The following is a 22315-nucleotide window of genomic DNA, read 5'->3' as shown; positions in this document are numbered from 1 at the left end:
TACCTGAGAAAACAAGAAAAATCTCAAACAATCTAAATTTACACATAAACTAAATAAAGAAGAACAAACCAAGCCCAAAGGTAGTAGGAGTAAGGATATAATATATATCAGATTGAGATAAATGAAGACTAAAAAGACAATAGAAAAGATCAATGAAATTAAGAGGTGTTTTTTTGAAAAGATAAAAAAAACTGATAAAATTTTAGCTAGATTCACTCAAAAGAGAGTGGGCTCAAATAAATAAAATCAGAAATGAAGAAGAGAAGTTATAACTGATACTGCAGAACCAGACAGGATCATAAGAGACTACTGCAAAAAATTACATGCCAACAAACTGGATAAAAATGATAAATGCCTACATATATACAATCTTGTAAGACTGAATCAGCAAGAAAAAGAAAACATAAATAAAGTAATTACTAGAAAGGAGATTGAATCAGTAGTCAAAAACATCCCCCCAAATAAAAGTTTAAGACCATATAGTTTCACTAGTGAATTCTATCAAACATTCAAAAATGATTTAATATCTATCTTTCTCAAACACCTTCAAAAAACTGAACAGGAAGAAAACCTTCCAAACTCATTTTACAAGGCTGGGAGTAATTACCCTGACACAAAAACCAGACAAGGACACTACCAAAAAAAAAAAAAAAAAAAAAAAAAAAAAAAAATATATATATATATATATATATATATATATATATATGTATGTATGTATATGTATATGTATATGTATATGTATATGTATATGTATATGTATATATATATCCCAATATCCTTGATAAACAGAAATGCAAAAATCTTCAACAAAGTATTAGCAAACTGAATTCAGAAATGCATTAAAAAGATCATACACCACGATCAAGAAGGCTTTATTCAAGGGATGCAAGAATAATTCAATATTCACAAATCAATCAACATTATCAGCACATTAACAAAATGAAAGATAAAAATCATAAGATCATCTCAATAGATGTAGAAAAAGCATTTAATAAAATACAATCTTCAGTTATGATGAAAACTCTTGAACAAAGTGGGTATAAAGGAAACATACCTCAACATAATAAAGGCCATATAGGTCACACTCATAGCTAATATCATACTCAACAGTGAAAAGCTGAAAACATTTTATCTAAGATCAAGAGAAAGATGTCCACTCTCACCAGTTTTATTCAATATAGTATTAGAAGTCTTAGCCATAGCAATTAGGTAAGAAAAGAAATAAAAGGCACCCAAATTGAAAAGAAGCAGAACTATCACTATTTTCATATGACATAGTACTATATAGATAGAAACCCTAAATACTGCACCAAAAAATTATTAGAAAAAATTCGGTAAAGCCATAGGATATGAAATTATTATGTAAAAATCTGTTAAATTCCTAAACTCTAATAATGAATTATCACAAAGAGAAATCAAGAAAAGAATTCCCATACAGTTCCAGTCAAAAGAATAAAATACCTAGGAATAAATTTACCCGAAGACGTGAAAGACCTTCAAACTGACAAACAGAAGAAACTGATGAAAGAAACTGAACAAGCCACAAAGAAATGGAAAAATATCCCATGCTCGTTGACTGGAAGAACAAATATTGTTAAGATGTCTGTACTATCCAAAGCAATCTTCACATTTAATGCAATCCCTATCAAAATACCAACAGCATTTTTCACAAAGCTACACCAAACAATCCTAAAATATGTATGGAACCACAAAAGACCCTGAATCGCCAAAGCAATCTTGAAAAAGAAAAGCAAAGCTGTAGTAATCAAGACATTACTAAATGGGAGACAGGAATCCATAAACATCCTAGAGGAGAAAACAGGCAGTAACCTCTTTGACATCAGCTGTAGCAACTTCTTACTATACATGTCTCCTAAGGCAAGGGAAACAAAAGCAAAATGAACTAGTAGCACTTCATCAAGATGAAAAGCTTCTGCACAGCAAAGGAAACAATAAAACTAAAAGGCAACCTGCACAATGGGAGAAGATATTTGCAAATGACATATCTGATAAATGGATGGTATCTAAAATATATAAAGAAATTATAAAAGTCAACACCAAAGAAACAAATAATCCAGTTAAAAAATGGGCAGAAGACAGGGATAGATATTTTTCCAAAGACTACATACAGATGGCTAACAGACACATGAAAAGATACTCAACACCACTCATCTTCAGGGAAATACAAATCAAAACCATAATGAGATATTACCTCAACCCTGTCAGAAAGGCTAAAATTGAGTTAATTTTTGTATAAGGTGTGAGATTTAGGTTGAGGTGTTTTTTTGGAGGGTGGGGAGCAGTTATGGATTCCAATTGTTCCAGCATCATTTCTTGAAAAGGTTATTCATTGAACTGGTTTTGCAGATTTATTAAAAATCTGTTGAACATATTTGTGTTAGTCTACTTATGGGTTGTCTATTCTGTTTCATGTATTTTTTTTTCGGCCAACACTACACTGTCTTGATTACTGTAACTAACAGTAAACTTTACCATTGGATAGAGCTAGTCCTTCCACTTTGTCCTTTTGCAAAATTATTTTAACTGTTCTAGGACCTAGGTTTTTCTGTATAATTTTAGAATAAACTTATATAATTGTATGTCTACAAAAAAACCTTGTTGGGTTTTTGATAGGAATTGCATAAACCTGTATATCAATATGGGGAGAAATGACATCTTTAGTGTGTTCAGTCTCCCAACCCATGAACATGGCATGTCTGTCCATTTCTTTAAGTGTCCCTTTATTTTGTTAACGTTTTGTAGTTTTCAGCATACAGATTAACATATGTGTGTTGATTGGGGTTTTTGTGTGTGTGTGACTGTTGATCTTACATTCCTCAAATTAACTGAATTGACTTATTACAGTTGTAGGAATTTTTCTGTAGATACCTTTTTCTACGTAGACAATCATACAATTTGCTAAAAGAGAGTGTTGTTTCTTACTTTCCAATCTTTGTCCCTTTTAATACTTTTCTTGCCTCATTGTGCTGCTTAGAACTTCTAATACTCAGTTGAAAAAAGTAGCGAGAGTTGACAACTTTGCTTTTTGTTCCAGGAGGAGAGCATTTTTTTTTTTTTTTCACCATTAAGTATGTTGTTAAGTGGTAAGTTTTTTTGTAGATGCTATTTATCAAGTTCAGAAGTTTCCCTCTACTCTTAGTTTGCTGAAAGTTTTTATCAGGAATGGATTTTACATTTTATCACTTTTTTTTGCATCAATATATATAATCATATAATCTTTCTTTAGCTTGTTGATATGGTGGATTAGATTGATTGCTTTTCCAGTGTTGAACAAGTTTTGCATACCTCAAATAAATCTCATTTGGTAGTGATCTATAATTTTTTTATACATTATTGGATTTGTTTGCTAATATTTGGTAGATTTTAAGTTCATGATAGATATTGGTCTGTAGTTCATTTTTTGCACTGTTTTCCTGATTTTGTTATCAGGAAAATACTAGCCTCATAAAATAAGGTGGGAAGTATTTCCTCCCCTTCTATTTTCTGGAAAAGACTAAAATTGATGTCAATTCTTCTTTTTTTTTTTTTTTTTGAATTTGACAATAAAATTTTATTTAGGCAAGCATGATACAGAATCACTCCCTGATAACATTTCTAAGAATTTTATGACTGTCATTTCAAACATTTTTTTTTCCCTAAAAGATACAAGCTTTCCCCAACAAACTGGTCTATTTCCTACTTCAGTATTTCACTTCTCTTGGATTTGCTGATAGGGCACAAAGGACTTGCTCCGTGCTTGCTTGGTGCTTTGGGAACTTGTTCATCTGTGTAGGCTGTGCGTGTTGCAGGACGGTCAATTACTGTTACCCCAGGAGGCTCCTAAAACACGTAGGATGGAAGATAGTTTTTCACTTGGTTCAAAATGGTTCTGTTTCTCATTAGGACCTTCTTGAGCATTCACGTTTAACTCCTAGATGGAATCCCAGCTCTCTTTATTCATGAACACTACAGATGTTTTTCTCCTTCTAATCTCGGTGGTGGAATACACTGAGACTCGCTTTTGTTATGTGCACACACACACTTGTGCACACAGCTGGTGAGAAGACTGTAGGTGCACCTGTAAACTGCCATTGGCAGATTTTCACTCTAAATAGCCATTTAACCAAACACACAGCATCTCTATTAAAACATTATACATTTCAGTCATTCCCATTTTTAGCCACTGTCTGGAATGACAAGATAGAAAATGAACCCCAAGAGGGGCGCCTGGGTGGCTCAGTCGGTTAAGCAGCCGACTTCAGCTCAGGTCATGATCTCACAGTCTGTGAGTTCGAGCCCCGCATCGGGCTCTGTGCTGACAGTTTGCTCAGAGCCTGGAGCCTGCTCCGGACTCTGCGTCTCTTTCTCTTTGACCCTCCCCCGTTCATGCTCTGTCTTTCCCTGTCTCAAAAATAAATAAACGTTAAAAAAAAAAAAAGAAAATGAACCCCAAGAAAAGGCCTTCTAATGTGATATTTAAAGCAGTATTTGCTTAGAGCAAAAATTCATTTCCTGAATTGTCAATTCTTCTTTAATATTTGGTAAAGCTCTCCAGTGAAATATCTTGACCTGGATATTTCTTTTTTAGATTTTTCATTGTGAATTTCATTTCATTAATGGTTGTAAGACTACAAAGATTGTCTATTCATCTTTCTTCATGTTGGTAGTTTGTGGGTTTTGAGGAAGTGGTCTATTTCTGCTAAGATGCCCAATTTATAAGTATAAAGTTTTTCACAGTATTCTCTAATTATCCACTTAATTGATGGAAGATTTGTAGTGGTAGTCTTTGTTCAATCCTGGTATCAGTTTTATCTTTGTTAGTCTAATGTGTATCAACTTTATTGAGCTTTTAAAAGAACTCTTTATTCTGTTGATTTTTCTCCATTGTTTTACTGTTTTCCATTTCACTGTTAAGAATTCTTGAGTATTTTCTGTCTTCTTGCTTTGACAATATTTGGCTTATCTTTTTCTAGTTTTTTTTTGAGAAAGAAACATGGATTATGGACTTTAGAAACTTCCTCTTCTGTAAAAATTAATGCATTCATGGTATATCTTTTTCTAACTTTTTATTTTCAACCTACCTATGTCATTGTTTTTCAAATGAATTTCTTGAGGATAACATATATTGGATTTCTAGAAATCCATATATCAATTTCTACCTTTTTCATTGGTATATTTAAATTATTTATATTTAAGGTAATTACATCTTAGTACCAAAATGTGCCATTTTATTATTTGTCTTCTTTCTCATACCTTATTGGGGATTACTTGAACAAACTTTAAGATTCTATCTTAATTTACAGTGTATTTGAGTACAGTGTTTTGTACATTGCTTTTTAGTGGTTGGTTTGAGTGGATGTTTTGTATGTTATAATAAACAAATATAACTTATCTCAATTTACTGGTATTGACATTTATCATTTGAAATGAAATGCACAAAATTTACTTCCACTTAGTCTCCCTTTACCTTCCCACATTTAAATATGATTGTATTCATTTACTCTACATGCACTGTGCACATCATATAGTTTTAAAATTTTTGCTTCAATCTTCACATATGATTTAAGAAAACTATAAGATAGCTTGCTATATTTATCCATTCGGCTGTTCTTTCCTTTTTTAAAAATTGCAAGCCTTTTTCTGTCATTTCCTTTTCCTCTCTTTTTTAAGTTTTTTCATTTCCTTTTTTTCATTTCTTTTCTAATTCTCTTTAGAGATTTTATTTAGCCATTTTTACAGGGTACTTTATCTAGTGACAAATTCCTTAAGTTTTCTTTTGTCTGACTGTGTCCTTATTTCCCTTTCATTTCTGAAGAATAACTTCACTGTATATGGAGTTTGTGATTGTTAGTTCTTTCTTTCAGCACTTGAAAAATGTTCCACTTCCTTCTGGCACAACTGCTCCCTGCCTCCCTCCTCCAATCAGCCATTCATATTAGTGATTGTACTTTTCAGTTCCGTAATTAACATTTTGTTCCTTTTTGTCATTTCTATTTTATTTGTTTCAAGAAAATTAGTAATTGCTTGTTGAAGCATTTTTATGATAAATGCTTTGAAATCTTTGTCAGATAATTCTAAGGTCTGATTCATCTTTGTGTTGGTGTCTATTGACTATTTTTTTCCACTGAGGTTGTGATTTTTCCTGCTCTTGGTATGATGAGTGATTTTTTTACTATACCCAGGGCATTCTGGAAATTATGAGACTCTACATCTTATTTAACTTTTTTTTTTTTTTTTTAAGCAGATGTCTCTTTGTTGTAGTGTGGTATGAGGGCTATATGAATATATATGTTCAGCTTCTTGCTGGGTCCCACTGACACCTCTCTGGCAAAATTGAGGCACTGCTTCATACTGCTTCATTAAAGACAGTAGGGTAGAAGTTTAGGTCCTCTCTTGGCCCTGCTGAAACCTTTCTGGCCAAAGTGGGGCATCACCTTCCTCCACATTACTGAAAGTAGAGTTATATGTTCAGCTCCCTGCTGGGCCCTGCTGATACCAAAAGGGTGAGTAGAAGATTAACTTGTACTGAGAATGAAGTATCAATTATTTCCATCTCATTCAGTCTTATTGATGCAGACAGGGATGGAGTTACATTTCTCTTATAGGCCTCAGTGACACAGGAAAGGGAAGGTAAAGCAGAGTGATGAGTAGTTCCACCTTGTGCTGTCTCTTTAGTCTTATTGCTGCTGGGTGGGGGTGGAGACTTGGCTCATCATTGGACTCCACTAACAATACCCTGCTGTAGGAAGCAGAACACAGCCTGTTTCCGCTGGGCTGATGGAAAATCAACTACCCACTTGGCCTCACCTACAATATACTGGCAGGTAAATCAGAGCACTATCTGTTCTGTCATGTGGAAGACTGAACGTCTCAGCCCTGCCAACAAACACTACCAGGGGAGAAATTCAAAGCTTTGCCATCTGCTTTTAGGGGTAGCAGGGGGTGAGGAAGATCAGCTTCCTGCTTGGCTCTGCTAAAACCATGGGGGAACTAAGTAGTTTCCCCACTAGTGTTTGGCTGGAGTAGGCTGAGTATTAACAAAGGGTTTTGTTCTGTTAGTCCACCCTTGTCCTGGGTCCTTTGGCTTGAGGAGACAGACCTTTGTAGTTTTTTGTTGTTTTGTCTGTACCTGTGGGTATTTCCAGGTTAGAGGCTTCATCAGTGTTCTGTTCAGTTTAAATAGGAGGCAAAAAGGAAACCCAGCTAACTCACTGCTGTGTCATTCCTCAAGTCCTGAAGTCCTTATAAAGTCTGATTTCTTCTTCCTACCCTTGAGAGTCTTTCTATGCTTGTTTATTTTGTAATGTCCAGGGGTTTTTAGTTATAAAAGAAAACATCTGGGAAGAATAGGGCTACTATATCTTGGCTAGAACCAGAAGTCTCGTCAGTAGGAATACCTTTGAAATTTGATAAACTTACGGTAATATTATCTGGAGTAATTAATACATGAACCAACAGAATAACAAACACCCCTCCCCATCCACAAACATTTCCTATTATGTTTTAAAAGCACTATAACCACAACAGTGTGGTGCTAGCAGTGAAACTGGTAAATAGATGGATGAAACAAAAGTTCAGGAAAAGACAGACTTGTGTATGTATATGTATGTACCCAGGCATATGAAAATTTAGTATATGATAAATGAGGCAACTCAAACAAGTAGTGGACAAGATGGCTTTTGCAATAAATTGGGCTGGGAAAATAAAAATATATTTGAAAATATTTTGTAAGTTTAGTCATCCCATATATAAAAATTTATACCGATATAAATTACAGTTAAATAATATTTAAATATTTCTATTTAAAATAAATACACCCAAGGTGGTAGTATAACTGGTATAATTACCTTAGAAAACAGTTTGACTTCATATAGAAAAGCTGAAAATACACATTACTTAAAACCCAGAAATTCCATTCCTTAGTATATACCTCAGACAAACTTTACACAGGATGCTTTTATAAGAATTTTATAACATCATATCTCATAATAGCTCCAAATGGAAGCAAGCTGAATGCCCACTGCGAAGGGGAAGTCTCAATAATTTGTGGTACAATGGAGTATTTTACAGCAAAAAAACAAAAACAAAAAGAACAAAAACAAAACCCTCCAAAATCTTAGCGAAAGAAAACACTATGAATAAATCTCATAGTGTTGAACCAAAAAAGTAAGGCACAAAATAATTCATTTAAAATTCAAAGAGAAATACAAATATATTATAATATTTAGGGATGTATATAAAGGAAAACAAAATAAAAGCAAGGAATGGAAAACAATAAAAACTCAGGGTATTGAGTGGAACACATGGGCATAACTGGGCCAGGAATGTATTTGCACTTTATCCCTTAAGCCTTTGGCCAAGCATCCATTGACTATGAGGTGATATATTGTAATTAATAAATACATGCTTAATTCAAACTATGCATGAACTAAATAATAATTTCTGGTGCTAGAAAAATTGTGAAAGATTACCATACCTTACAAAAATTGAATTGTTTCATTAATCAATTATATTTTAATGTTTATTTATTTTTGACACCGAGAGAGAGAGACAGAACATGAGTGGGAGGAGGGGCAGACAGAGAGGGAGACACAGAATCTGAAGCAGGCCCAGGCTCTGAGCTGTCAGCACAGAGCTCAAAGTGGGGCTCGAACTCGCGGGCAAAGGAGATCACGACCTGAGCAGAAATCGGACGCTCAACCAATTGAGCCACCCAGGTGCCCCTCATTAATCAATTATAATTTACTAATAAACATACACATATATATTTACTTATACATGTTATATTGTGGATATATTTCAAATTTAAATGCAATTTTACTATTTAGATATTTAAAATTACTCTGTTATTTGCCAACTAAAATGAACATTACAACTAGGTATTTCACATTTCCTGCAATTCAAACAAAAAAGATTATATCTGATTTCAGTTGAAAATGCTACTGGTGCCATCAAATAAAAGTTGATGAAATATTTTATAAAAGGTTTTCTTCTGACACCTTAAAAAGCAGGAAGCAATTTCATATGTTTTTATGCCTCAAGCCTCAAACTCTCTGAAGCTGTTTTAGATATAATGCCATCAATTAATTTAAAAAATCATATATTAATGTCATCCATGAATTATGTTTTTTTGAAGGAATTTCTTGAGGGATAACTCCTATAACTCTAAAATTTCAAAAAATACAATGAAAAATTACTTCTTTAGAGGAAAATATTAAAAAATTGGCAATGTTTTTGCTAATTAATTAAGCTAATAAAAAATACATGAATCCTCTAGCTCTTAAATGGGTCAACAGTTTTGGTTCACTGTTATTACCTCATATATCCTTTTAGGTGATTCCATTTACTAGCATGGCCTCAAGCAATTCTTGGATAAGGACAAATCCCATTATCAACAGAAAGATAAAATTATCTTCCTTCTGAATTTCAGGCTGATTTATCCAGTGATTTAATGAGTATTTGGTTATCTGAGAGAGATTTCAAATTATTAAGTCCAAAATTATTCCTCTTTTCTCTCAAATTTATTCCTTATATCTCCTCTTTCAGTAACATAAGCTGGATTAGACCTAAGGTTCCTCCAAACCAAACTATTTTATGAATTTATATCAAGTTCGAATGAGTCATTTGACACTTTTTTATGCTAGAATGTAATTATTGAATTAGTTCCTGATATTGGCTATACAGAACACCTGACATGTTATAACTAATAGTATATTATTTAATAGAGACCAATTACATTAACGGATTTAAAAATAATGCAAGCAAATTAAAAAATAATTTACTAAGATTTGAGTTTATTGAACTCAATTTTGGAAAGTTTGATTAAATCAAGCTTAATGATTTGTTGAGATCTTTACATGTCATTGTTAAGAATTTAACTCAGTACTGTTACCCTTGACTATTGCTACTCAGTTGTTAAATTTTATTTATGTAACAGATAGTAAGTTCAATTCTTATTGGATTGTAAATTGCTTTTACAGAGCATGTTATGCCACATGTTATGCTAGAAGACTAATAATCCATAGGACTTAGTAAAATGTTAAAAACAGAAGAATGCAATAATGATGTGATTTTCAAAGAATAAGATCAATTTTTCATTTAATGTACTACAAATTTTAAGTTGCAGTTTGCATACTGTGTTTTCAATGGAACCAGGAAATATTTTCTAGAAGACTGGTACTATTTATAGTTAGTGAAAGCTTACAGGGAAAATAAATTAAAACAAAATAGAAAGATAATCTGTTATGCATTCTAATGCTTTTATACAGTGTTTCTTAAGTAGATTTTTAACGTAGTTTATAGGAAAGGGTTCTTTTTTGATTTTCCAAATATTTTTCATAGAAATGCATTGATAATGGTAATTGAAATCTATCTGCTATATATATATTAATTAAAATAGAATAACTGTGAAATAAATGATATCCTAACATACCCAAAGATTCAATAGTACAAAGAAAAAGCAATCCTTCCCCCCACTTCCCTGACCTGTCAAGATATTAAGTCTTTGTAGAGGTGAAAAATGCCATACTATACCTTGATTTCTTCTATTTCATCTGGTACTATCTTGTATGCTGATATAGTCCCACCCAACCTGAAATTAGGAAAAGAAAATATTCTCAAAACCAGCAATAGTGTAAAAAATATATGGACTATTTCTTCCATTAGCATCAAAATGCCACCAGTAATTGCCCATTGCCCACCCCAGTAACCATGACGTAAAAACAACATTTTATGCTTAGGTTTTCCATATATTACTTAAAAAGTGGTAGATAATGAATGACTACAAAAAGAGGAAATATTAAGTTATATTTTTAACTATAAGTAAACTTCTCTCATTAATACTTTTAATGATGCTACCACTTTTACTGACGGATTCTGTCACAACTAAGATGTATGAAGCACTAATAGCAGACACAGTAGTTTCCTTATTGATTTGTTTTTAATTAACAGAATTTACTTTTTAGAGTACTTCTGAATTTACAAAAAACACTGAGTAGAAAGTAAAGAGATTTATTTCCCAGATTTCCCATCACAGTTTTCCTTGTTATTAATATCTTAGTGTTGTACATGAGTCACAATTAATGAACCAATAATGATTTTGCTTCTTTTTAAAAATAATGTATGGAGTGCCTGGGTGACTCAGTTGGTAAAGCATCTGACTTCGGCTCAGGACATGATATCATGGCTCATGGGTAGGAGCCCAACATCTTGGATCTTTGGTGTTAGCATGGAGCCCTGTGTCTCCCTCTCTCTCTGCCCCTCTCCCACTAGCGCTTTTACTTTCTCAAAAATAAACATTAAAAAAAATAATTTAAACAAGAGTCAGAGAGGTGTGTCCAGCATTGTCCAAAGGAAAGAGATGAGTGTTTTGAGGATTACAATTTAATTCCTAAAATATAATCTTTGTCTTGAGGGAGTGAGGTTATTATATGCCATGTTCACCTGTTTGAAATTTTTTTTTTTTGGAAAGTAGCTAAGATTTATGTAATGGTTATCATTTGCCAGGCATGTGATGTATCATCTAATTCTTATAACTGTTATCATTGTAAAAATGGGGAAATTGAGACACAGAGTGATCCAGTAATTTTCACAATTGAAGGAGGCAACTGAGATGCACATTAATTGTAAAATATATAACAGATTTCAAATACTTGATACAAAAAAGACTAATTTAAAACAACTGAGTACATTTTAAAACAATATGATGGATATATTGAGTTAAATTATGTTATTAAAGTTAACACCATCTACTTCTTTTCAGTTTTTAAAAAGTCACTACTAAAATTTTTAAATTAAAGATAGCTTGCATTTCTTGGCGATTATCATATATCCATCAAATAGGAACTCTAAGTTCTTAAACTCCAAGATTATTTACCTATCATTACTCAGATTCAGTGCTTAAAAAGGAACTTTCTGATTACTTATTTGACTTTATAAGTATCTCAATTTTAGAAAAGAGAGAATCACAAATAAGGCATTTACACACTTTAGATACTTTAGGATATCATCTCCTGTCTCAAAAGTAAATTAATAAATGACATTTTTGGGGCTGCTGGTGATTAAGTGTCTAACTCTTGAGTTTGGCTGAGCTCATGATCTCATGCTTCATGGGTTTAAGCCTCAAGTCAGGCTCTGTGCTGACAGCATGGAGCTTGCTTGGAATTCTCTTTTTCTCTTTCTCTCTGCCCCTCCTCCACTCATGCGTGCTTGCTTATGTACTCTCTTTCTCTCTCAAAATAAATAAATAAACGTATAAAAATGACATTCTGGTTTCCATTAAAAAATAACTTTATCTGGCCAAATGAATTTTATTGAAAAGTCTACATTTAAACTCTTTAATATTACTATTTATACTTGCTAATGGAAATAGGGTTCATATCTTGATTTGAGAATTACTTCCTAGATTTAAAGTGCCACAACTGAATGATGAAAACACTCATGACATTTAACTTAATTCATATTATACAATATATATAAGTGATATACCAAAGAAGACCATAATAAGTAACTAGCAAGAGAACATAGCTACTAAAATGAAAAATTATATAACCATTTTTAAATTTTTTTTAGAGAGAATGTGAGTCAGGGACAGGGGCACAGGGGGAGAAGAGAGAGAGGAGAGAGGAGAGAGGAGAGAGAAGAGAGAAGAGAGAAGAGAGAGATGAGCGAGGAGCGAGGAGCAAGGAGAGAGAGAGAGAGAGAGAGAGAGAGAGAGAGAGGAGACAGAAAATGAATCTCAAGCAGGCTCCATGCTCAGCATAGAGCCTGATCTGGGGCTCAATCCCAAAACCCTGGGATTATGACCTCAGCTGAAATCAAGAGTCAGACACTCAAGTGACTGAGCCACCCAGATGCCCCTATATAACCATCTGTAAGATGTTTGAAGTAGGCATTTAAAAAATGTTTTCACTGTCAATTATTTAAGTTTTTAAATTAACAGTTGAGATTGTTGGGATATCAATGAAGAAATTAGAGCAAAAAAACTATTGAAAACTCAAGGACTTCAATTTAGAGTCTTGCAAATAATGGGTTAATAATTTTATTCTTTGAGTTTATGTTATGTAATAGATACAACCAAGGGAATGAGGATGCAAAGAAATCACAGTCTTGTATGGAAGCAGATTGAGTAAACAAGTATCTGCAATATAAAGCAGTAAAGTGTCCCAATAGAACTAGGCAGAAGTTGAAAGTTTGAAATTATTTCAAAAAAAGAGTTTTTAAAAAAATACCTATCATTGTAAAATAAACTGATAATAACACAAGCAGCCTACAACAACTTTTAAATAAATGGCTATTACAGAAATACTTTTGATTTGTTAGTACAATTATGATTCAAAGATGCAGTGTTGATAACAGTTGACTTCTGGAAGAAAAATTTAAAAGTTGCTATGATAAACTTCAATATACAACTCATTTTCTCTTGATTAATGTTGACTAACAGTACTCAAATACTGCCTTTCCTGAAATCCCAACCCAGGGAAGGTAAACTTCCAGATTAGTATTCCTACATCAGCTCAAATCAATTATAATGGTCTTTTTTTTTTTTTTAAGTTTATTTATATATTGAGACAGAGAGAGAGAACAAGCTGGGGAAGGACAGAGAGAAAGAAGAGAGAAATCCCAAGTAGGCTCCACACTGTCAGCAGAGAGCCCAACATGAGGCTTGAACTCACAAACTGTGAGATCATGACCTGAGCTGAAAGCAAGAGTTGGACGCTTAACCGACTGAACCACCCAGGCACCCCTCAGTCATAATGGTCTTAAATGTTTTAATTTAATTAATTTATTTTTTATTTGAGAGAGAGACAGAGAGAGAGAGAGAGAGATTGAGTGAGTGAGTGAGTGGGGAAGAGGGGCAGAGGGAGAGAGAGAATCTTAAGCTCCATGCTCAGCAAAGAGCCTTATGAGGGGCTTGATCCCATGACCCTATGATCAAGGACTGAGTTGGAATCAAAGGTTGGATATTCAACTGACTGAGCCACCCAGCCATCTCTGGTTTTAACTGTTAAAAAAAGGCAAGTAAAATATGATTTAATATGAACCTACTTGGATTAAAATGGATATGGGAGATACAAATAATATGCATATGAATAGTATGCTGACAAAACAGTAGGATAATTGTATTCTAAAACAAAGGAGACTTGGAGGGCCCCTGTATTATACATAACATAGAGTAAAAAAAAATTTAAGCTGATATAACATCAGAAAAAAAAATCTCATAAAAAGAAACAATCTAGAAGTAATGAAAAAAAAAAAAGAAACAAACAAACAAAAAAACTGAGTCATAAGTGAGTTTAAACAAAGAAAGTTCAGGGGGTGCCTGGGTGGCTCAGTCGGTAAGTGTCCGACTTCAGCTCAGGTCATGATCTCACACTCCATGAGTTTGAGCCCCACGTTGGGCTTTGTGCTGAGAGCTCAGAGCCTGAAGCCTGCTTCAGATTCTGTGTCTCCCTCTCTCTCTGCACCTCCCCTGCTAATGCTCTCTCTCTGTCTCAAAAATAAATAAAAACATTAAAAAATTTTAAAAATAAAAAAAAAGAAATTTCAAGAATAAACTTACTTCAAACTATCTTTTTTTCCTATTCCACAACTAAAACCAAATTACGGTAACTTCACCATCAATTTTGTCCCATGAACTGATTACTGAAGATACATTTCTATTTTTGTGGCATCAAGAAACATAGCCAGATTTAAAATACTTATAAATTTAACATACTATCAATATTCCATTGTTACTGCACTCAAGGCAGAATCTTTCCAATTTTCATGTTCTTTCCATTACAATACACTTCTCATTGTTGAAGAAAGACTACACACTAGTAGAGTTCTAATTTACTCTAGTCAATATATAAAAATGGTATTACACTGACAGTGACAGTGGTAATAATAGTACCAATACTACTAGTATTAGTATATTGAGCATTTACATGTATTTACATGTATTTTCTCATTTAACTCCTATAACCTATGATGATTATGAAAAAAATGAGACAAGCAATTTTTTTGAAATTCCCAGAACTAGTAATGGCAGAGCTTGGCTTAAGAACCGAGTTCTAAAATTCATAAGAAGATTGTAAAACTCATATGAAAATTCAAGAGACACACAATAGTCAATCACGAAAAGAAGAAAGTTCGAGGATTCCCACTTGCTGATTTCAAGTTACTAGAAGGCTACAGGAATCAATACAAAGTGGTACTGGTATAAGGACAGACATATAGCAACAGAGTACAACTAAAAGTCCATAAATTAAAGTCACATTTATGGTCAACTGGTTTTTGTTTTCCTTTTTATTTTGCCATGGAAAATACATGTAATAAATTTGCATTTTAACATGTATGATTCAGTGATGTCAATTACATTCACAGTGATATGCAACTGTCATTACTATTTCCAAGCTTTCTATCACATAAGCAGAAAATCTATAACTATTAAGTAATTGATGTCCCATTTTCTCCAGATTTTTTCTTTATGAATTCGACTACTTTAAGAACCTCATATAAGTGGAATCATAAAATATCTGTCCTTTTGTGTGTGGCTAATTTCACTCCGCATAGTGTTTTCAAGCTGCATCCACATTGTAGCATGTATCAAGTACCACTTTATTCCTTTTAATGACTGAATAATATCTCATGATGCATATACACTACATTTTATCTATTCATCTGTTAGTGAACACTTAAAATTGTTCCCATTTTTTTGTTATTATGAATAATGCTGCAACCAACATTGGAATATAAGTATCTGAGTCTCTCTTTTTAATTCTTTTAGGTATATACCTAGGAGGTGGAAATGCTCAGTCATATGGTAACTCTAAGTTTAGCACTCAAGCACTGCCAAACAGTTTTTCACAGTGGCTATACCATTTTACGTCACCACCAGCAATGTGTGAGGGTTCTAATTCATGCTTACCAACACTTGTTATTTTTATCGTTGTGTGTTTTTTTAATTTATTTTTCAAATGTTTATTTATTTTTGACAGAGACAGAGAGAGACAGAGAGAGAGACAGAGAGAGACAAAGCATGAGCGGGGGAAGGGCAGAGAGAGAGGGAGACACAGAATCCGAAGCAGGCTCCAGGCTCTGAGCTGTCAGCACAGAGCCCAACGCAGGGCTTGAACTCACAGACCGTGAGATCATGACCTGAGCCGAAGTCGGACACTCAACCGACTGAACCACCCAGGCGCCCCAGTGTGTGTGTGTGTTTTTTTTAATGGCCACCCAAATAAGTATAAACTGGTAATTCTTTGTAGTTTTGACTTGTATTTCCATAACAACTAGTGATGTAGAGCATCTTTTCAGATGTTTGCTGGCCATTTGTTTATCTTCTTTGGAGAAGTATCTCTATTCAGGTCCTCTGGCCATTTTCATTCACATTGGGTTGTCTTTTTGTTATTTAGTTGTAGTTCTTTACATATTCTGGATATTAAATGCTATCTAATATATGATTTCCAAATATTTTATCTCTTTCATTTTCTTTTTTTTTAATATGAAATTTATTGTCAAATTGGTTTCCATACAACACCCAGTTCATTTTCTATCTTGATAATGTCTGTTGATGTACTAAGGCTTTTAATTTTGGTTAAGTCCAATTTATCTTTTTTTTTTGTTGTCGTTGCTAATGTTATTGGTATCATATATAAAAATCCATTATCACAGAAACAGTAATTCAAAAGGATACATGCATCCCTATGTTTACTGAAGCATTATTTACAACAGCCAAATTATGGAAGCAGCCCACATGTCCATCGAAGATAAATGGATAAAGATGTGTTATATATACAATGGAATATTATTCAGCCATAAAAAAGAATGCCATTCACAACAGCATAAATAGAGCTAGAGAATATACTGCTAAGAGAAATAAGTCAGAGAAAGACAAATACCATATGATCTCACTCAAGTGTAGAATTTAAGAACTAAAATAAATGAACAAAGGAGAAAAAAGAGATAAACCAAGAAATAGACTCTTAACCATCGAGAACTGACGTTTACTAGAGGGGAGGTTGGGGGTGGTGGTGAAATAGGTGATGGGGATTAAAGAGTACACTTAACATGATGAAAAACAAACATCCGTTGCCAAATCCAAGATCATCCAGCTGTTCTAGCAGTATTTGTTAAAGAGACTTTTCTTTCCCAAAGCTGTTGTTACAACTTTGACTTAGCATCCTTGTCTAAAATCAATTTCCCATAGATGTATGGATTTAGTTCTGGTTCCTCAATTCTATTCCACTGGTCTATAGGTCTATTTTATAACAGTGCCACACTGTTTTGATTTTGGTAACCTTTGTAGTGAGTTTTGAAATTGGGAAACATTCTCCAATTTTGTTCTTCTTTTATATAATTGTTTTGGCTGTTTGTGGCCCCTTGTAATTTCATAATTTCAGGTATGGTTTTCTCATTTCTATTTATAAAAGGCTGTTTGAATTTTGATAGGGTTTACACTGAATCTGTAGATCACATTGACTAGTACTGACATCTTAATAATATGAAGTTCTCCAATCCATGAACATGGGATGACTTTTCATTTCTTTAGCTAATCTTCAGTTTTTTTCAGCAGCTTTTGTAATTTTTCACTGCACGAGTCTTTTATTTCCTAGGTTAAATTTATTCCTAGACATTTTACTTTTCAGATGGCATTTTAAAAGGAATTGCTTTTAATTTCCTTTTCAGATTGTTTATGCTGGTATATAGAACTGCATAATTTTTGTGTTCTTCTACCCTGCAATTTTAGTGGGCTCTTTTGTTGGCTATAACTTTTTTTTGCATTCCATAGGATATTCTATATATAGAATCAGAGTTAACTGTGAATAGCAATAGATTTACATTTTCCTGAACAGTATGGATGTCTTTTATTTCTTTTCCATGTCTAATTGCTTTGGCTAGAACTTCCAATGCAGTGTTCAATATCAGTGGTGAAAATAAACACTCTTGTCTTGTTCCTGGATTTAAAAGAAAAGTTTTTCCGTTTTTCACCACTGAGCATGTTAGATGTGTTTTTCATGTCTTTTGTCATGTTAAGGAAGTGCCCTTCTACTCCTAGTTTTCAAAGTATTTTCATCAAAAAAGGGTGTTAGATTTTAAATTTTTGTTAAATGCATTTTGTGTCAAATGAGATGATGATGTGGGTTTTTTTTTTTTTTCCATTCTTTAATGTATTGTATTACAGTGATTTTATTATATTGAACTATTCTTGAATTCTTGTGATAATCTTATTTGGTCATGGTGTATAATCCTTTTGATATGTTGTTGAATTCAGTTTCCTAGTATTTTTTGTACCTATATGTATTCATAATGGATACATATGATGTGATGTCTTTTTCTGGCTTTCGTATCAAGGTTATGCTGGCCTCATTACAGATGTTCTATCCTCTTGAATTTTTTGGAAGATGTCGAGAAGCACTGGTGTTAATTCTTCTTTAAGTGTTTGGTTTCATTCACAAATGAAGCCATCTGGTCCTAGATGTTTCTTTGTTGGGAGGTTTTTGATTACTGTTCAATCTCTTTATTTGTTATAGATCTGCTGATATTTCCTATTTCTTCTGTCAGTTGAGGTAATTCACATGTTTCTTGGAATCTGTCTATTCATCTAGGTCATCCATTTGTGGGCATACAATTGTTCACAGTATTCTTTATAATCCTTTTATTTTTGAAAGTTGGTAGTAATATTCCCACCTTCATCTCTGACTAGCTTTTGTATCTTCTCTTTTTTCTTAGTCAATCTAGCTAAGATTTTCTTAATCTTTTCAAAGAACAAACTTTTGGTTTCATTTTCTCTGTTGGTTTTCTATTCTTCTGTATTTCATTTGTCTCCATCCAAATCCTTATCATTTTCTTCCTTTCTCCCTTTTCTTTTTCCCTCTTTCTATCCTTGCATTATTGTCTTATCTTGTGTTTAGCTGATTTTTTTCTTTTTCTTTGTAATGAATTACAGTAAAAGCTTGATTGCAAATAACATGTTCTGTGAGTGTTCTGCAAGATGAGCAAACATTTCTAATAAATTTCAAATTAATAAATGAGTGATGTCTTATGAGTAGTATATGATACTGAATGTCACATGATCACAACTGAGGCAATGGTTCTTGAAATTTGCTTTGATATACAAGCATGTCTCCACAACAAATTATGTTTGGAAACCAAGGTTTTACTGTATTTTGATTCCTTTGTCATTTTCTGTTATGTATCTTTTAGATATTTTCTTCGTGGCTTTCATGAGGAATATATTTAACTTCCTAAATTTATAACCATCTGGTTGAATTGATAACTTCAATAGCATAAAAAAAAAAAAAAACTCTGCTACTCTATACCTCTATCCTCCTCCCACTCTTATGTTGTTGTCACAACTGTGTTTGCTAGTTTGGGGTTTAGTTGTCACTTCTTTTCCAGTTCTTCAAGGTATAAAGTTAGCTCATTCATTGAAGATATTTCTTCCTTTCTAATGATGGCATTTCTAGCTATAAATATCCCTCTGAACAGTGCTTTCACAGCATCTCATGAAATCTGGTATGTTGTGTTTTGTTTTTATCTGTCTCAAAATATTTTACTAATGACTACTTTTTGAACCACTGGTTAAGAATGAATTACTTAATTTTCATATACTGTCAATTTTCTAGTTTCCCCCCTTTGTTAATTTCTAGCTTCATCCCATTGTGGTCAGAGAAGATACTTTATATGATTTTAATCTTTTTAAATTTACTGAGACACCTTTTGGTAGCCTAACATTTGCTTTATTATGTAAAGTGTTCCATATCTCTTTTTGTATGTTGTCAACAATTGCCTATTGAAGCATAACTATGCCTGGCTTTCCTAACTTACTTTAAGTATTAAGTATGATAATTCATTAATTTTCTTAATACAGATTTCTTTTAAAAGTTTTAATTATATGACTTTTCTGAATGAAACAGTCTACTACCTATGTAATAAAATAAAGAAATATGTAGATAGTGGTTATTGCCATAAGTGAAACCATTCCAGAAAAAAAAAAAAAAGGTCCAAATTTATTGGTAATAGTGATGTTTAAAGGTAATTCAGAGTTGCTCTGAAATACTTTAATTTTCTGTCCCTACCTAAAATCTGCTTCTCCTTTACTTTTCCCCAATTTTTGCTGTAGTAAATATTACTTCATCCAGAAGTCCATGTCAGAATTGTGGAAATATTCTTGGATGTCGTCCTCTTAGCCCCTACAACAATTAGTAACTGAGTCATATTTCTACTTAGCTTAATTTATCTTGAAAATACTTATTCCTCTACTTCCAGATTGTTATTTAAGAGTTTATAATTTCTAACCACAGTTTTAACAGTATTCTTATCATAGATGCACCAGTCAGACCTTTCTAAAATGTAATTTTTGTCATGTTGCATCCTTATTTTATATTTAATATCTTAAGTTTGATGAAACAACTCCCTTTGTAACCCAATGTTTGACTCCTTTTTTTTTCTCATTTCCTGTTACACTCTCACAGCCTCTTCATTCTAGCCATGCACAATTATCAGTAGTTTCATTAATGCATTAGGCATTCCCTTGCCTCTTTGTCTTTGTATTACCCCTAAGCTGAAAGCCCTTCTGCATCCCTGAAACTCCTAATCATCCTTCAGGAGCAAAATATCACTTTTACAGGATTTATCTAGATTCTAGAATCAGAGATATGCTCTTTTTCTACTATAAGTAGTACCTTACTCTTACCTGCATTCTGGGATTTATTGTTGTTGTTGTTGTTGTTATATTTATTATTTACCCAGAGACCTATATTTCCCATTAGATTAGGAAGGTACAGATTACATTTTGAGTTAGTTTTGTAACTGACACACAGTGGTCACTTAAAGCTTGGTAAAAATGTTCAGTAAATTAATGAATGATGAAAATGTTAACCGCACTCTTCAGGGAATCCTTTGTTAAAAGCAGTATCTCCATTTTAATAATTTTTATCATACATTTTTGGTACACACAATGTGGTGTAAACTGACTTCTTTTATAAAATAATTCTTAGATGTCTTAGTTTGAGCAGTATTCTACTCTCAGAGCTTTCAACTTGACAGAAGAAGTAGGAAATGTTCAGTGATTTTATAAGAAGCCAAACTATTGCTTCATACATTAATATTAATGAATTAGCCTTACGTAGACAATATTCTAAAAATATCTGTGCATAGGGCTTGGTTCTCTCTATTTTAGAAGTTATCAGATGTCACTTAAACATTAAGTAAGGTTAATCTTTTTTCCTCCCAGGGCGATCATGTTATCTAAATGATGCTAAAGATTATGATCCCATTAGAAAACTTCTATCAGATATAAAAGGAGACTACTAGACTTATGTAACATACACGCATATCCAACAAATTCCACAAGTGGTTATTTTAGTCTATTTTTATCCTATGCTTAAGGCCCTGTGGTACTCAATAAAGTCCTAGCACCAGCTCTAATTAAAATTCAAATCTAAAATTGTTACAAGAAATTATATCTCCTAATAATGTGGCTTATCACTGGTTTATTTTAAGATTTACAGTGTTAAGACAAAAAATGGTAAAATTATCAAATCAAGAAACTGGATGTCCCTTCATTCAATTATATTTCTGCCACTGATTTGTCATAAATGTTTCATTCAACAATTTTTTCTTTCTCATAATACTTTTTGATTTCTTAAAGTTATCTTAAATGCTATAAATCACCATATGCCTCAAATAAATATAAATAATATAAATATAAAATCACCAGGTGCCTCAAATAAAGTGCAATTTTTTAATTAAAAAACACAAAAAAACCCACACTCCTCTAAAAAGGAAAGTATTAAACAGTGTCTAGGTCTAACTATAATCAGTCACACATAATGTAAAATGCTACTATATGCATCAATCTTTCAAAATATGGTTTCTTGGGAGAGAAGCCCATAAATCAACAGTTCTCTAAATTTTATTCCATTAGGGGAAGAAGTTTTAGGTTTTAATATCACAATTTCAGTGACATTCAGAGAAAAGGCATGCTTTAAGAAAAAGGTGTAATATCTGAGCAGATCTGGAAATACAACAGTATAGAAGCAAACCATCTTTCAAATTTTCATAGACTCTAAAGAAGTATACTTTGTGTCATTTTGAAATACAGCTAAATTTCTAAATACGCTGTCAAATAGAGGAAGACAAAAACCAACCTGGAAAGTGGATGCATGCTAACAGCACAAAGGAAGGAACTCTGGTCTGCTCTTATTTGAACAATAACATAACTATGTAAAGCAAATATTAAATCAAGCAGATAGAAATAAAAGTTAGGTTAGGTAAAATTGTGTTCAATAACTTTGAAAATTCCCATGTGAGTATCAAATAATTGACT

The 22315-nt window shown here is 32.8% G+C and overlaps 1 protein-coding gene across 15 annotated transcripts in view; it reads right to left on the bottom strand.

The window, feature by feature from the left end:
- GPHN (gephyrin) overlaps positions 1–22315 on the bottom strand; it is a 609447-nt gene that overhangs the window by 342438 nt on the left and 244694 nt on the right. For all 15 annotated transcript variants that reach the window (XM_019451514.2, XM_019451516.2, XM_019451519.2 and 12 more), the window contains exon 3: positions 10534–10591. In XM_019451514.2, the coding sequence (XP_019307059.1) occupies positions 10534–10591 (58 nt within the window). The remainder of the gene's footprint in view (positions 1–10533; positions 10592–22315) is intronic.

This window comes from Panthera pardus, unplaced genomic scaffold (assembly GCF_024362965.1).
Source record: "Panthera pardus isolate Hobbes unplaced genomic scaffold, ASM2436296v1 HiC_scaffold_24, whole genome shotgun sequence".
Classification (NCBI taxonomy): domain Eukaryota; kingdom Metazoa; phylum Chordata; class Mammalia; order Carnivora; family Felidae; genus Panthera; species Panthera pardus.
Note: the sequence above shows the minus strand (reverse complement) of the source record. Positions and strands in the feature narration are given on the sequence as shown.